The 14,851-nt window shown below is 45.2% G+C and overlaps 1 protein-coding gene across 4 annotated transcripts; it reads left to right on the forward strand.

The window, feature by feature from the left end:
• Positions 1-241: 241 nt before the first annotated feature.
• Positions 242-14,136, forward strand: ENC1 (ectodermal-neural cortex 1). Of its 4 annotated transcripts, none has more exons than XM_040421452.1 (4): positions 253-333; positions 442-485; positions 7,532-9,331; positions 12,952-14,136. In XM_040421452.1, the coding sequence occupies exon 3, from the start codon at positions 7,534-7,536 to the stop codon at positions 9,310-9,312; it is 1,779 nt and encodes a 592-aa protein (XP_040277386.1). In that variant the 5' UTR covers positions 253-333; positions 442-485; positions 7,532-7,533; the 3' UTR covers positions 9,313-9,331; positions 12,952-14,136. The 4 variants fall into 4 exon arrangements, with proteins under 4 accessions (XP_040277384.1, XP_040277386.1, XP_040277383.1 ...); XM_040421449.1 differs by lacking the exon at positions 442-485 and adding an exon at positions 973-1,016 and having other exon boundaries at positions 295-333; XM_040421450.1 differs by lacking the exon at positions 442-485 and having other exon boundaries at positions 242-367.
• The last annotated feature ends 715 nt before the right edge of the window (positions 14,137-14,851 follow it).

Consider the following 14,851-nt stretch of genomic DNA (forward strand, 5'->3'; position numbering starts at 1 on the left):
GTTTATACTAATCTGAGTGATGCCAATCTCTGAATATGTTGGAGCTATAGAAGCACCAGCACATAGAGCTGTATGAGGGGGATCTGCTGGCAGTGCCTTTGTGGTGTATTAGCATATCCCCAGCCCCTCCTGCAGAAGTAGTCGCGCACTGTGGGAGTGCTCCTCCTGCCTCCCCTCCTCCCTCTCACACCTCTGTGTGAATGAAGCCAGGCTGCAGTCAGCTCCAGGGCTCAGACCGGTGTGGCAGTCCGTCCCCAGTCCATGTGTCGTCCAGGGACTATCGCCCGTGAGGCCGGGACTGCTGGAAGACGTGGAGACTGGAGCACGTCCGAGGAATAGCAGTGAGCACACAGTGACATGAGCTGAGGTAAGTGGAGGAACCCTGAGGTCAGGAGCAGCAGTGAGCACACAGTGGCATGAGCTGAGGTAGGTGGAGGAACCCTGAGGTCAGGAGCAGCAGTAAGCACACAGTGACATGAGCTGAGGTAGGTGGAGGAACCCTGAGGTCAGGAGCAGCAGTAAGCACACAGTGACATGAGCTGAGGTAGGTGGAGGAACCCTGAGGTCAGGAGCAGCAGTAAGCACACAGTGACATGAGCTGAGGTAGGTGGAGGAACCCTGAGGTCAGGAGCAGCAGTAAGCACATAGTGGCATGAGCTGAGGTAGGTGGAGGAACCCTGAGGTCAGGAGCAGCAGTAAGCACACATTGGCATGAGCTGAGGTAAGTGGAGGAACCCTGAGGTCAGTAACAGCAGTAAGCACACAGTGACATGAGCTGAGGTAAGTGGAGGAACCCTGAGGTCAGTAACAGCAGTAAGCACACAGTGACATGAGCTGAGGTAGGTGGAGGAACCCTGAGGTCAGGAGCAGCAGTGAGCACACAGTGACATGAGCTGAGGTAGGTGGAGGAACCCTGAGGTCAGGAGCAGCAGTAAGCACACATTGGCATGAGCTGAGGTAAGTGGAGGAACCCTGAGGTCAGTAACAGCAGTAAGCACACAGTGACATGAGCTGAGGTAGGTGGAGGAACCCTGAGGTCAGGAGCAGCAGTGAGCACACAGTGACATGAGCTGAGGTAGGTGGAGGAACCCTGAGGTCAGGAGCAGCAGTGAGCACACAGTGACATGAGCTGAGGTAGGTGGAGGAACCCTGAGGTCAGGAGCAGCAGTGAGCACACAGTGACATGAGCTGAGGTAGGTGGAGGAACCCTGAGGTCAGGACACATGGTCCTTGCAGTCTGTTCATACGACGCCTATGTCATCAGAATATGGGGAAGGCTAATGGGCTGTCGTGGTCATTCAATGGTGTAGCAGAGCTGGGTTTGTCTACCACAATGTGCTTGAAAGGAACAGGCAGATAGTAAAGTCGGCTCTGCTACATCTGACCATGCCTAAATGGTACTATTTATTAGATTTTTCAAGTCTCTGCTGGAAATCCCCACGTCTGGTTTTTGGGATTGTTATGGTAACAGGGGTGCACTTTAAGATTGTCCTTTTGCTGGCTTTCCAATCTGGGGAGGAGCGATATTTGAATGGGAAGCGCTGTGTGTCCTGCCTGAACGCTTGTGTTCTCATGCTCCGCTTTCTAGGACTATGTGTGTGTGCGATCCTAGACAGCATGGCCCTACGTTAACCCACCGCCCAGCATCCCTCTACCCCACTCATGTAAACCGCCATTGCTACGACTTTATTAGGTGGTAAAACTACGACTCCCAAGATGTACGCTTGCTTGGCTGTGCTCAGAACTCCATAGAAATGAATGGAGAATGCTGGGAGTTGTAGTTTCGCCACAGCTGGAGAGCCGGAGGTTAGCCATCACCGCGGTTCGGTTCTTAATAGATATGTCTTTATTTATATGTTAGTCCATTGCGTAACAATGTATTTCTCCATGATTCTTGAGAAATGGCGCGACGTGGTCCCCCATGGCACCATACGTGGTACATATGTAGAACTTGTATTGTGTTTGGCTGTATGACATCTATTGGACATGAATGGCTATCAGTAAATACTTGGCAGTGTGCGGACCTGTGCGCTTTAGGGCTCGGCGTGCAATAATTTGGTAGACAGGGCTTTGGATACACCTAATGCTCCTTACACGTGCTGCGTATTCAGCTGTCATGTTCGCTTAGGCTAAACGCTTGTTCGCACCATGAGCCCAGGCTCCGAGGGCTACGTGTTGCAGAGGCACATTGGTGATCAATCCATTATGATGTCGTGCCATGTGCGCTGGAGAATGGCGCTTTGTTTGCACAAGGCATATTGATGTATTATATGACAAGAAAAACGGAATTGGCCCTGGTCTCTTGGCACTAAACGGTTCTAGTGGATGGTACTCAACTAGTAGTCATTGTATCGGATCACCGTTTGTATCCTTCAAAGACTCGTACTGTCATATACTGGGGGTATGGCCCTTTTAAGGTGAAGGATCAAGTTCTTAGGTTATCAGCAGATGTAGCAGAGTTGAATTTGTTATCCAAATGACATCAAAATAACGGAATAGGTTAAAGGGGTTGTTTTACTTCAGCAAGTGGCCTTTATCATGTAGATAAAGTTAATACCAGGCACTTACTAATGTATTGTTATTGTCCATATTGCTTCCCTTGCTGTCTGGATTCATTTTTCCATCACATTATACACTTATCGTTTCCATGGATATGACCACCCTGCAATCCAGCAGCGGTGATCGTGCAGGCACTCTGTAGGAAAAAGCACCAGCCTCCCTGGTGGCCGGGACCGTGTGATCGCACATAGGCTGGTGCTTTTTCCTATAGTGTGCAAGCACGACCACCGCTGCTGGATTGCAGGGTGGTCGTAACCATGGAAACGAGCAGTGTATAATGTGATGGAAAAATGAATCCAGCCGCCAAAGGAGACAATATGGACAATCACAATACATTAGTAAGTGCCTTGTATTAACTTTCTCTGCTTAAATGGATTCTGTCACCTCTTTTTACCCTACAGAGATGTGGACATGCACGGCTAGATCGCCGCTAGCATGTCCACAATATACCTGTCCCATATCTCAAAATGGTTTTATTCCCTGAGGCTGATGCCATCACAGGGAAGGACCACTATGCCGGCGCTGCGCATGTGCGAGCTCGCGCATCGCGAGATTGCGGCGATCTGACTTTCTGAGCAAGGAGGAGATTCGTGGGTTCAGGGGGCCGTGGCTGGGCTCCTAGCCATGCATGTCCGCAGCTCTATAGGGTCAAAAGAGGTGACTTAAATCCCTTTAATAAATGCCATTTTCTGACGTGAGACAACCCCTTTTAAGCTTCAGCACCTTTTAACATACTCAGATTTATGATATCCTGATGAGTAGTAACAAATAGCAAACTCTGCTCTGCTGCATTGGGCCAATTCTATCTTTTGTTCAGTCCATTCTCTAAAGCCATTAAAGGGGCTGTCTCATCTCGGACAATAGGGGCATATCACTAGGATATGCCCCCAGTGTCTGATAGGTGCAGGTCCACCGCTGGGACCCACACCTATATCGAGAACGGAGCCCCGAAATGTGGTGGTGGGTGAACTGCGCATGTGCAACTGCCCTCCATTCATTTCTATGGGCCCCTGAAAATAGCCGAGCCCTGGCTCGGACCGGAGTCCTCCAACCACCACCTTCCCCGCTCTGTTCTCGATATAGGTGAGGGTCCCAGCAGTGGGATCTGCTCCTATCAGACAATGGGGGCATATCCTAGCGATATGCCCCCATTGTCTGAGATGAGAAAACCCCTTTAACAATGCTGTTTGTCATGTCGAGGTGGGTGCTGGTGTCTTTTTCCATGGTGTCAGTATGAAACCCAAACCTAGGTTCTGCTTGCTTTCTGATGGTAGGACTATGGGTTGGATTGATGGACCTGTGTCTTCTCCCAGCGTTGCCAGCTGCAGTATGTAACTACACGTGATAGTACCGCTCTATAGGACAGTGTGTGTCTGGTTTGTAAAGACATTATATCAGCATACATTCCAAGCCTCGACCACGTCAAGGAGAGCCTTTCATCAGAGATTAGAGGACACCTAGTCAGTCCATTTCTCTCTTTTTAACACCGAGGGGGTGACTGATTTGTGTACTTCCCAGGTTTGATCGCTCTTGACAACCTTTCAAAGAGAGCCTTGAAGTCAGATACATGTACAGTCCTTCCAGCCGGCAAGGACTATAAATTCTGTCACATATATTCCTTCAGTTTCCTGCAGATACTCATTATATATATTTTTTTCCTTCTTGTAATGAGATCACCTTTACGTACCGTCATCCACTGTCGTCTCTTTCATTGACTCCGGTGGTAAATGACATGTTAGCAACACAATGGAAGCACAAATTTCCATGCTTTTCCTTAGAATTGCCGTCTGGCTGTAAGTGCAATGGAAAAAATGTGCAGCGTGGAGTCTTTACAAATGGTAGGCATTGCCTTCCTTCCTCTGCATGTCTATCACCCCCTGGTTCAGACAGCTGTGTGTGGTGTCCGTTATTGGCGTAGAGGGACACATTGGATGAAGCACGGGTATTCCCATGTTACACATTTATGGCATATCCACAGGGTATGCTAGAAATACCTGATGGGGGGGTGTGGATCCAGCATCTGGGAGCCCCACCTAATCCGAAGAATGGGGAGGAACCCAGTTCACTAATTCTCTCAACGACTATTGACTTCTATGGGATTTTTGGAAGGGGCTAAACATCCCGTTTATATACTGTAACCTGTAAAATAGGAATATTCCCCCTTTCCTCACTATTGTCACATTCTGTGTACTCTGAAGTCTTCATGATGGATACGGCAAGCTGCGGTATCAAGAGCTATAGCATACTATGAAGATCATGTGGGTTTTGACTACATTGTACAAGTATGTGCCTTCAAAGCATGTCTGTCAGTGAAGAATAGAAGCAGGATTAGTATCCTGAAGCCAAGGGTCTGGTTCGTGTCCTTTAAAGGGGTTGTCTCACTTAAGAAAATGGTATTTATCATGTAGAGAAAGTTAATACAAGACACTTCCTAATGTATTGTTGTTATCCATATTGCTTCCTTTGCTGGCTGGATTAATTTGCCAGCACATTATACACTGCTCGTTTCCAAGGGTTATGACCACCCCGCAATCCATCAGTGGTGGTCGTGCTTGCACACTATAGGAAAAAGAGCCGGCCCCTCCGGTGGCCAAGACTGTGGGAGCATGAATAGACATGCATGCGCAGCAGCTCCTGTCCCAGCTCTGCTGTAGTGGTGGTTGTAACCCCTAGAAACGAGCAATGTATAATGGGATGTAAAAATGAATCCACCCAGCAAAGGAAGCAATATGGATAATCCCAATACATTAGTAAGTGCCTTGTATTAACTTTCTCTAGATGATACCTGCCATTTGCTAAGTGAGACAACCCCTTTAACATCCCACTACCTTTAGCTACCAATATATCTGGGATCTCTGGTACTTCTCTAGAACTGCAACGAAGCAAGCAAATTCTGAATAATCCACATTCAGGTCCACATGGCCTGCTGAAGAGCCTAGACCTGTGATGGCTAACCTCCGGCACTCCTGCAATGGTAAAACTACAACTCCCAAGATGTACACTTGCTTGGCTGTTCTCCTCCATAGAAATGCATGGAGCATGCTGGGAGTCGTAGTTTCACCACAGCTGGAGTGCCGGAGGTTAGCCATCACTGGCAAAGACTCTAAATATTTGGCCTTCAGGATGGAGCAGAACACCACTCCATTTGGAGCTACTAGGATTCCTAGAGGCTCCAACGTCATAGGATCCACTTCTTAGATCCTTCACAAATAACCTATTCACTCTTACTGATGAGATATCCCCTGTGTGCAGTGATAGTAAATATTACAATGCTATTAAAAGTGATTGTGTTCTGTACAGATGGAGCATGGCCTTCAGAAGCATGTCCTCTAGTGGTCCTAATGGACCTTAAGAAGGTGATTTTTCTACAATGTTGTTTTGTCTTCATTGAGACAAGCGATAGAACAGACCTCTATTCAGTAAGTAGAAGGCAGGAAGTCCAGCTCCGAGGATGTTCAATTAGTTAGGGACAGTAAACGTCCAATCACAGAAGTATTTCCTGCCCAATGTTTGGGGCAGCTGTTGACCTGTCACATTTCGGTGCTTGGCCTTTCTCAGCACAGTGGTCTCCAGTAATTTACACTGAACAGGTCTGTGATCAATGCTGTCACATTTCAACACATGTCAATGTCTGGACTGCCTGTTCCTCTTATCCCATGCATCCGCGCTATCTGATATGTTTTCTGCTATCGTTGTGCTATTTGCATGCTGACATGTGTAATGTGAATGTCACCCGTGGAGGTGTGAGGATGGGATAAGCAGCGTATACCCTCTGGTGAACTCAGGTCTTCTATATATCTGAAAGATGCTGGGTAACAGGTTTTACAAGACAAGTAGAAAATGATTTGTTTAAGTGTGTCACCCATATACCACGTTGGGGAAAGTACAAAACGTAACCTATAAACAGCGGAAAAATCTCAAAATTGCAGAATTCACTACTATTTATGTGTGTCAAAGTTCATTGTTAACTTACAGTGAAAAAACCTTGCAGAACGCAGTTTGCTAAAATAAGATAACAGTTGTAGATGTTAAAAGGACACTAAACCTTAAAGGGTGTTCCCACTTTGAACAATCCCGTTTTGTTATAAAGGTCCGACATCCTGAAGTGGAGAGGATGGAGGCTGAGCCGCACTAACCCAGCACAGCCACTATACTGTGCTTGCGGCTCCCTTCAAAGTGCTCGCCCCCGGCGGGCGCATGCTGTGAACAGCTGATCGTTGGGAGTGCGGGGCATTAGACCCCCACTGATCAGATATTGATGATCTATCCTGACAGTAGGTCATCAGTATTAGGAGCCCAGAAACCCCTTTTAAAGGGCATCTGTCAGCAGATTTGTACCTATGAACCTGGCTGACCTGTTACATGTGCGCTTGGCAGCTGAAGGCATCTGTGTTGGTTCCATGTTCATATGTGCCTGCATTACTGAGAAAAATGATGTTTTACTATATGCAAATGACCCTCTACGAGCAACTGGTGCATTGCCGTTACACCTAGAGACTCTGCTCTCTCTGCAACTGCCCTTTGATTTATAGGGACAGGCAGTGTGAACGTAATCACGCCTGGCCATGACTTCTAAAGTCCAAGTGCAGAGGGTGCGGCAATTGCAGAGAGGGCAGAGCCTCTGGGTGTAACAGCACGCCCCCGTTGCTCCTAGAGGCTCATTTGCATATGTTAAAACATAGGGGACCAACAAAGAAGCCTTCAGCTGCCAAGCTCGCATGGAACAGGTCCACCAGTTTCATAGGAACAAATCTGCTGATAGATGCCCTTTAATTCTTTGTTGTGGCAAGTAATATTATTGAGGCTTGGATGCTAGTAATCCTTTGTGAATGGATGGGCTCTTGTGCAAAGTGGCTGGAATCCTACTAGGGTAAGGATGAGTATGAATTCAAGTAAGCAGAAAAATGAGGTTAGATGATTTGCAGTTTCATCTGAATGGCTAATTATACATCGGTTGTTTTGTCTCTTACAGGAATGAAGAAAATGTCGGTCAGCATACATGAGAACCGCAAGTCCAGAGCCAGTACTGGCTCTATGAACATCTACCTGTTCCACAAGTCTTCATATGCTGACAATGTGCTAACACATCTTAACCTATTAAGACAGCAGTGCCTCTTCACCGATGTCTTATTACTGGCGGGAAACCGGTCTTTTCCCTGCCATCGAGCTGTCCTTGCTGCTTGCAGTCGCTATTTTGAAGCAATGTTTAGTGGAGGTCTTAAAGAAAGCCAAGCCAATGAGGTGAACTTTCACAATGCAATCCACCCAGAAGTTTTAGAACTCCTTTTGGATTACGCATATTCTTCCAGAGTCATAATAAATGAAGAAAATGCAGAATCCCTTCTGGAAGCTGGAGATATGTTAGAGTTTGAGGACATCAGAGATGCATGCGCTGAGTTCTTGGAGAAGAACCTTCATCCAACCAACTGTTTAGGCATGCTTCTCCTGTCTGATGCTCATCAATGTACCAAACTGTACGAACTGTCTTGGAGAATGTGCCTTACCAACTTCCAAACCATCTGCAAAACGGAAGACTTTCTACAGTTACCCAAAGAGTTTGTTGTCAAACTGTTATCACATGAAGAACTGGAAACTGAAGATGAGAGGATGGTGTACGAGTCTGCAATGAACTGGATTAATTATGATCTAAATAAACGTCACTGTTACTTAAGTGAGCTGCTCCAGACTGTACGATTAGCCCTGTTACCAGCCATATATCTCATGGAGAATGTAGCTATGGAGGAACTGGTCATTAAGCAGAAAAAAAGCAAAGAACTTGTAGAAGAAGCAATTAGGTGTAAGTTAAAAATTTTGCAAAATGATGGAGTGGTGACAAGTATGTGTGCGAAGCCTCGCAAAACCGGCCATGCTTTGTTTCTCCTGGGCGGACAGACTTTCATGTGTGATAAATTATACCTGGTTGACCAGAAGGCAAAAGAAATTATACCCAAAGCAGACATTCCAAGTCCGCGCAAGGAATTCAGTGCATGTGCAATTGGCTGCAAAGTCTATATCACTGGTGGAAGGGGTTCAGAGAATGGGGTTTCAAAGGATGTGTGGGTCTATGACACACTTCATGAGGAGTGGTCAAAGGCTGCACCAATGCTGGTAGCACGGTTTGGCCATGGGTCTGCTGAACTAAAACATTGTTTGTATGTAGTGGGTGGGCACACAGCAGCAACTGGCTCACTCCCTGCATCTCCATCAGTGTCTTTAAAACAAGTGGAACAATATGACCCATCAACCAACAAGTGGACCATGGTAGCTCCTCTCCGAGAAGGTGCTAGCAATGCTGCTGTGGTTAGTGCGAAGCTTAAATTATTTGCCTTTGGTGGGACTAGTGTTAGTCACGATAAGTTGCCCAAGGTTCAATGTTATGATCCTTCTGAAAACAGATGGAGTGTACCAGCCACTTGTCCACAGCCATGGCGCTACACGGCTGCAGCTGTTCTCGGAACCCAGATCTTTATCATGGGAGGGGATACTGAATTCTCTGCGTGTTCAGCTTATAAATTTAACAGTGAAACCTATCAGTGGACTAAAGCTGGAGATGTGACAGCCAAGAGAATGAGCTGTCATGCAGTCGCATCTGGCAATAAACTGTTCGTAGTTGGAGGCTACTTTGGAATTCAGAGGTGCAAAACATTGGACTGTTACGACCCAACAATTGACGCATGGAACAGCATAACTACAGTACCTTACTCCCTTATCCCCACTGCATTTGTGAGCACATGGAAACATCTGCCATCTTAAAGCACTGTTGACTGGCATGGTAAGTTTCATGTGATAAGTTTGTGGGGGACATTATAGCAACTCTGAATATTTGGGAACATGTTGCAATATTTAGGGTCAATCTTCATGGTCATGATACTGTGCAAGAAACACAAACATCTTTGAAAATACATGGTTAGTAATATAGTTTTAACCTGTAGACGACAACCCTCATCCATAGGTTCCTCTGTTTAGCTGACCAATTAGCCTGAGGGCAGAGCCTCTAAGAAAAATTGGCTCTTATTCTGGTGGACTCAACTTGGCTATGTATTACATGGTCGTCCATTCATTGGAATGGGCAACGTGCCATGCTACATTTACCCTGAAGCTCCCACTGCAGGGAAATGCATGGCCATCAGCAACTTTAGCATTTCATGAGCTGGAACAAGGGCTTAGTATCAACTGCCTTTCCTTCTTGACACAACCTTTTTAGAACCTAAAATAGGATGGTTCAGTTTGCAACAGATGGGATTTATATGTGCTTGGAAAACTTAAAGGGAGACTGTCATCAACTTTATGCTAACCTCACTGAGGGCCGTATAAAATAGTGACAGAAATGCTGATTTCAGCGGTGTGTCAGTCATGAGCTAAAAGTAAGTGGTTGCTGAGAACCAGCATCATAATCATTGCAGCCCAGACCTTGAAAAGAGTCACATCTACCTGAGAAGAGTCCTGGTTATTCATGATCTGCTCTCTCGTCCATCTGCGGATGATTGGCAGTTCTCTCCTAGAGAGAAAGGGAGAAAACCAGGTAGAAGACTGTCAGTCATCAGCAGGTGGGCAGGAGAGCAGGAATTCATGAATAACCAGGACTCTTCTCAGGTGGCCAGGACTCTTTTTCCAGGCCAAATCTGCAATGATTGTGATATTGGTTCTCGGCAACCGCTTACTTTTAAATAACAGACCGCTGAAATCAACTCCTCTGTCTCTACTTTATTCTGCCGTTAGTATGGGCAGCATAAAGTTGATGACCGGTTCCCTTTAAGTACAATCAGGATAGGTCATCAATATCAGATTGTGGGGGTCCGACACCCAGAACCCCATGATCAGCTGTTTGTCAGCCGTGGCCCCAAAAACTGTACTGTGTTTGGAGTCGTCTGCTTCCACTCTACACAGCATACTTTTAGCACTGCAGGTGCCCAAAACAGCTGATTAGTGGGGTTGCTGGGTGTCAGACCCCCAAGATCTGATATTAATGACCTATCCTTAAGATAAGCCATCGGTATCTGTAGTCTGGGCAACCCCTTTAATTACACATACATTATATGGAAATGAAATATAGTTTGAGATGCAGCCAATTTGGTTAGTTACGCAGGAAGAATAGGGTTTTTAATAATTTTAAATATCCTGAGCTTTCCATGGACTTTATCTTGTTTGTGAATTCTGCAGATATTAGTAGTAAAAGTCTCTGGTTGTTGGGTGGTTTGAGCATTGACAGACAAACATGTTCAAGGTCATATGGCGAGAGCTCCTGGGCGTAGGACCTTGTTTGCCCTCCTCCCAGTATTGCTTTTACAGTACATACCAGTAACTCTTGAGAGGGAGCATGCTCTGTTATTTCAGCAAACCTCTTTATCACAAGGTATGCAAAGTGTTTCAGCCAGCCACGCACATTTCCGACTTCTTGTAGGTGTGTAAATAAAAGCATAGATTCCTCATTCTTTCCAAGCCATTACTCAGGTGAAGGTCTTCTCTTTCTGTTGTTCCTCTCTCTCTCTCTGCTGTTACATGAAACTTTTCTTTTTTATCTTCTTAGTTGACCTCATGGGGCAGGTGTGGCTTCATGGTTAAGTTGTTGAAGGCCAGCCGACCTGTAATCCCAGTTCTTTTAAGACTAAGTAACTGTATGAACCAGGGTCAGGGCAGGTAACCTCATTCCAATGTAATCCAGCTGGCTTCGTGCTGAATGAAGATATGATTATAGCTTGCTTGCTGTTAACCTGGGATGAATTTACCATGCGCCAAGTAGATTAGAAAATAGAAATCATTTTCTATATGGAATAGACACTGCATAGTTTAAAGGGGTTTTTCGAGTGTTTAATATTGATGACCAATCCTCAAAATTAGTATCCGATCTGCGTGAGTTCAACACCCAGCAACCCCACCGGTCACTTGTTTGGAGGAGAGTCATGGGCTCTTTGCAGCTTTCCAAGCAGAATGCCGTCCATTGTATGGTGGCTGTGCTTAGTATTGAATGGGACTGAGCTGCACCTAGGCCATGTGACTGAAGAACATGACATCGCTGGCCTAGGAAGAGACCGCAGTGCTCACCTTCGCACTGCAGCCTCTTCAAACTTCTCATCAACATGGCTCCTGGGAGGTGGATCCCCATCTATATGGATATGTCATCAGTTTTAAACACTTGGACAATGCCTTTAAGGGTTTTTAACCATTTAACAAGTGATTGCATTCTGCAAGGAGATATCCAAATTTGGTGAGGGGTCTGTGCATTGTGACCTCCTACTATTCATGAGAACAAAGAAGGACTGTATCCTGATGTTGTTGGTGCCATGCAGGAAAAAATACAGAAGGAGGCTCAATGCTCTAGAGTTCTGTATCCCTTCTGTCTAGCACTCATTACAATGATAGCCTGTCTTAACGATATTCGGTCACTTGCATCAGAGGTAAATCCACTTGCAATCGTGGTGGAGAGGACTTTATACCTTGGACTCTTGGCGCAAATCCAGATTCTAGAGCATTAGATGTGGATTTTTACTGTGCATTAAAGCATTCAGATGGTCATATGCTGTCCGCAAAAATGCAGATCCTTTTTTTTTTGGCAGACCGTTCAGCATGTCCGCAAAAATAATGGATTGCATTCCCCATTTTTGCTGACCCATAGACTTCAATGGGGCCATGTCCTGATTTTCACTGACAAGTATAGGACATGTTTTATTTGTTTTGCTGGGCCATGGAATGGAAGAAGAGGACCCCATAAAAGTGAACGTGTCCTCCTCTAATCCGCAAAAAAAACAGATCTGCATTTTTACGGACAGCATACGGCCGTCTGAATGAGCCCTTATACTTTGGAGGTAACACCGATTTCACCCCTACACATTAAAATGGCAAAATCCACAGTGAAAATACGCTTCATTTCCATAACATTATGAACAGGCTGAATTAAAAAAAAATCTTCTAAATGCTTGTTTTTCTACATGGAATTTTTTTCAAGATTCCTTTCACATGTATTGTACGATAAATTGCAGATTTGTGTTGTGTGATTGGCCGTTAATGCAACTAATCGATTTCCCTTATCCTATCTTATCCTTTGAAGAATGCATTATTCACACAACACTCCTAGTAACCTATTATTCGACAAACCACTTCTCTAGCTTCACGTTTGTCTTCTCGGGAGATCTGTTTTTATGACTTGGGTTGTTTTAAGAATTGCCCCAAGCAAGACATTACACATTAATTAGCCCAGCGACTGTAGCCGAACGCAATCCCCATGGTGCTAGGTGACTAATCTTATTTAGGGTTTAGTAATATGATTATCGTGTCATTTTGAGGCTATTATATGGGTGATGGATCATTTGACTCTGGTTTATTTTCTGTACATCTGCCTGTGTGACCAGACATGAGACTAATGGTCGTCCCCTGTCTCTCTCTTATCCACCACAGATGGACCTCAGCTGTGAAGATTCGAGGCCAGCTCTTAGAGGAACATGACAAAAGGACTTTTGAACTTAACAGAAGACGTTTGCCAATCCCCGCACTCTCCCTCCTGCAGCTGGTGATTCTGGCGCTCCGGCAGCAGAAACGGTTAAGATTTTTCTGAACTGAAGATTTTTTTTGTTTTTGTCTCGTTGTGCTTCAGATATCAGTATTAACCCGCTAAGATCAGAATCCAATGTATCACAAGGAAAATGTTTTATTTTTTATTGGCTTTGTATGTGGAACCCCTGGGAGCCTGTTTAATATGTCTGCAGTGCTTGAATCCATCTGGACAGTTCTCTCTATGGACGAGTTTATCATCTGATAGAAATGTCAGCACCAGCTGTGGGGGAAGCTGGAGGGTTCCAAGTAGCAAAGATGTCAGGTTGCATACAGTCCTAGCCGTGCATATCTTGACTTAAGACTACACAAGTGCGCCATGCCACGGGCATTTTCTAAATTCGTGGTTTAACGCATTCTCAAGATTAACAAAGCAGAAAACCACAACTGTAACCTAGCCAGAAGGAAAAAAAAAAAAACTGTGAACAAATATTGGATGTCTTATTACCCAGAATCCATTGCCATTTCATTTGCCTATTTATATATGACTTTGTCATTACATTCCCAGTTGTCTATTTATTGTGCTGTCTGCATGCTGATACAATGCTTGTAGTTGTATTGACATGTGAAGGGCCATGATTGTATGTTTGAAGACCACTCCCAACATTTCAGCACGGTGTATTTAGGTGCCTGCATGCAGCATTGCAAACTGTGTACTCTTCGGTGTTTGACCAGATCTTCATACTAAGAATGACGAAATTTGTTATCTGGTTTCAGGAGTAAAAAAAAAAAATGATAGAATTGCACATGTAGCAGGGCTGAATTTGCCATTTCTTTAGTTGCATTTTTGGCAGACTAAGCCTGGACAAGCCCTTTCCATATGGACTATTCTGATCTTTGAATGCCGTACAGAGTTTCCTCAATCCAATTTTATGATCAATGGGGTGTAGAGAGTCCAGTTCCATGTGGTCAACCGATTATGAGCACATCTTTTTTTCAGTTGGACAACACATCTTGATATAAGAGTTGTACCTAATGACACCTCAGCTCTGCTATATTTATAGCTAGCCGTAGCCGTCTCTGCTGCTATGTCAAAAACCGTACTGCAGACTTGTGACAGGCTGGTTCACTTACAGAATGTGGAACCCTAGGGTTATCATGAGTTATGGCTCTGAGGCAAGGATGCTGAATAGGTATTACAACCATCCATCTCCTCAAATTGCATGCGTTCTTCTGACTTGCATATTTTTGGTGCGATAGTGGTGCATTCTTCTTAAGGGAACAGAACTGGACCCCCTTTTTGAGCCTTGAGCCAGTTTCACATGAGTCTAATCAGTCCGGAAAACATGCACCATGTCGGGAGCTGTATTTCCTAGACTGAACATTGCTCCTCTGAAGCGGACTCGCAGCATCCTAATGATTATGATGCTGTGAATTTCTGTGTCACCGCAAGTCTGCTAAACTGTAGTCCCATAATGCAGTGACTACAGTACAGTAGACCTGCGGTGAGATGGGAATTCACAACATCCTAAATCATTACGATGCTGCAATATTCAGTCTGGGAAATACAGCTCCCACATGGAGCGTGTTTCCCAGACTGAATATGCTTGTGTGAAACTGGCCATAGTGAAGAGTGACTACCAAGCATTGGATCTCGGTCCGGCGGACTCAGTCTGTCCATGATCGCATGGTCACAAGTAATATTACATTTTCCATGTAGATAGCTGCAGCCTCAGGAGTCGGACGTACACTGATCAGCTACTCTCCAATTAAAGGTGTCTGTGTGAACAATGCAATATTAAAATAG

The sequence above is a fragment of the Bufo bufo genome, chromosome 2 (genome assembly GCF_905171765.1).
Source record: "Bufo bufo chromosome 2, aBufBuf1.1, whole genome shotgun sequence".
Classification (NCBI taxonomy): domain Eukaryota; kingdom Metazoa; phylum Chordata; class Amphibia; order Anura; family Bufonidae; genus Bufo; species Bufo bufo.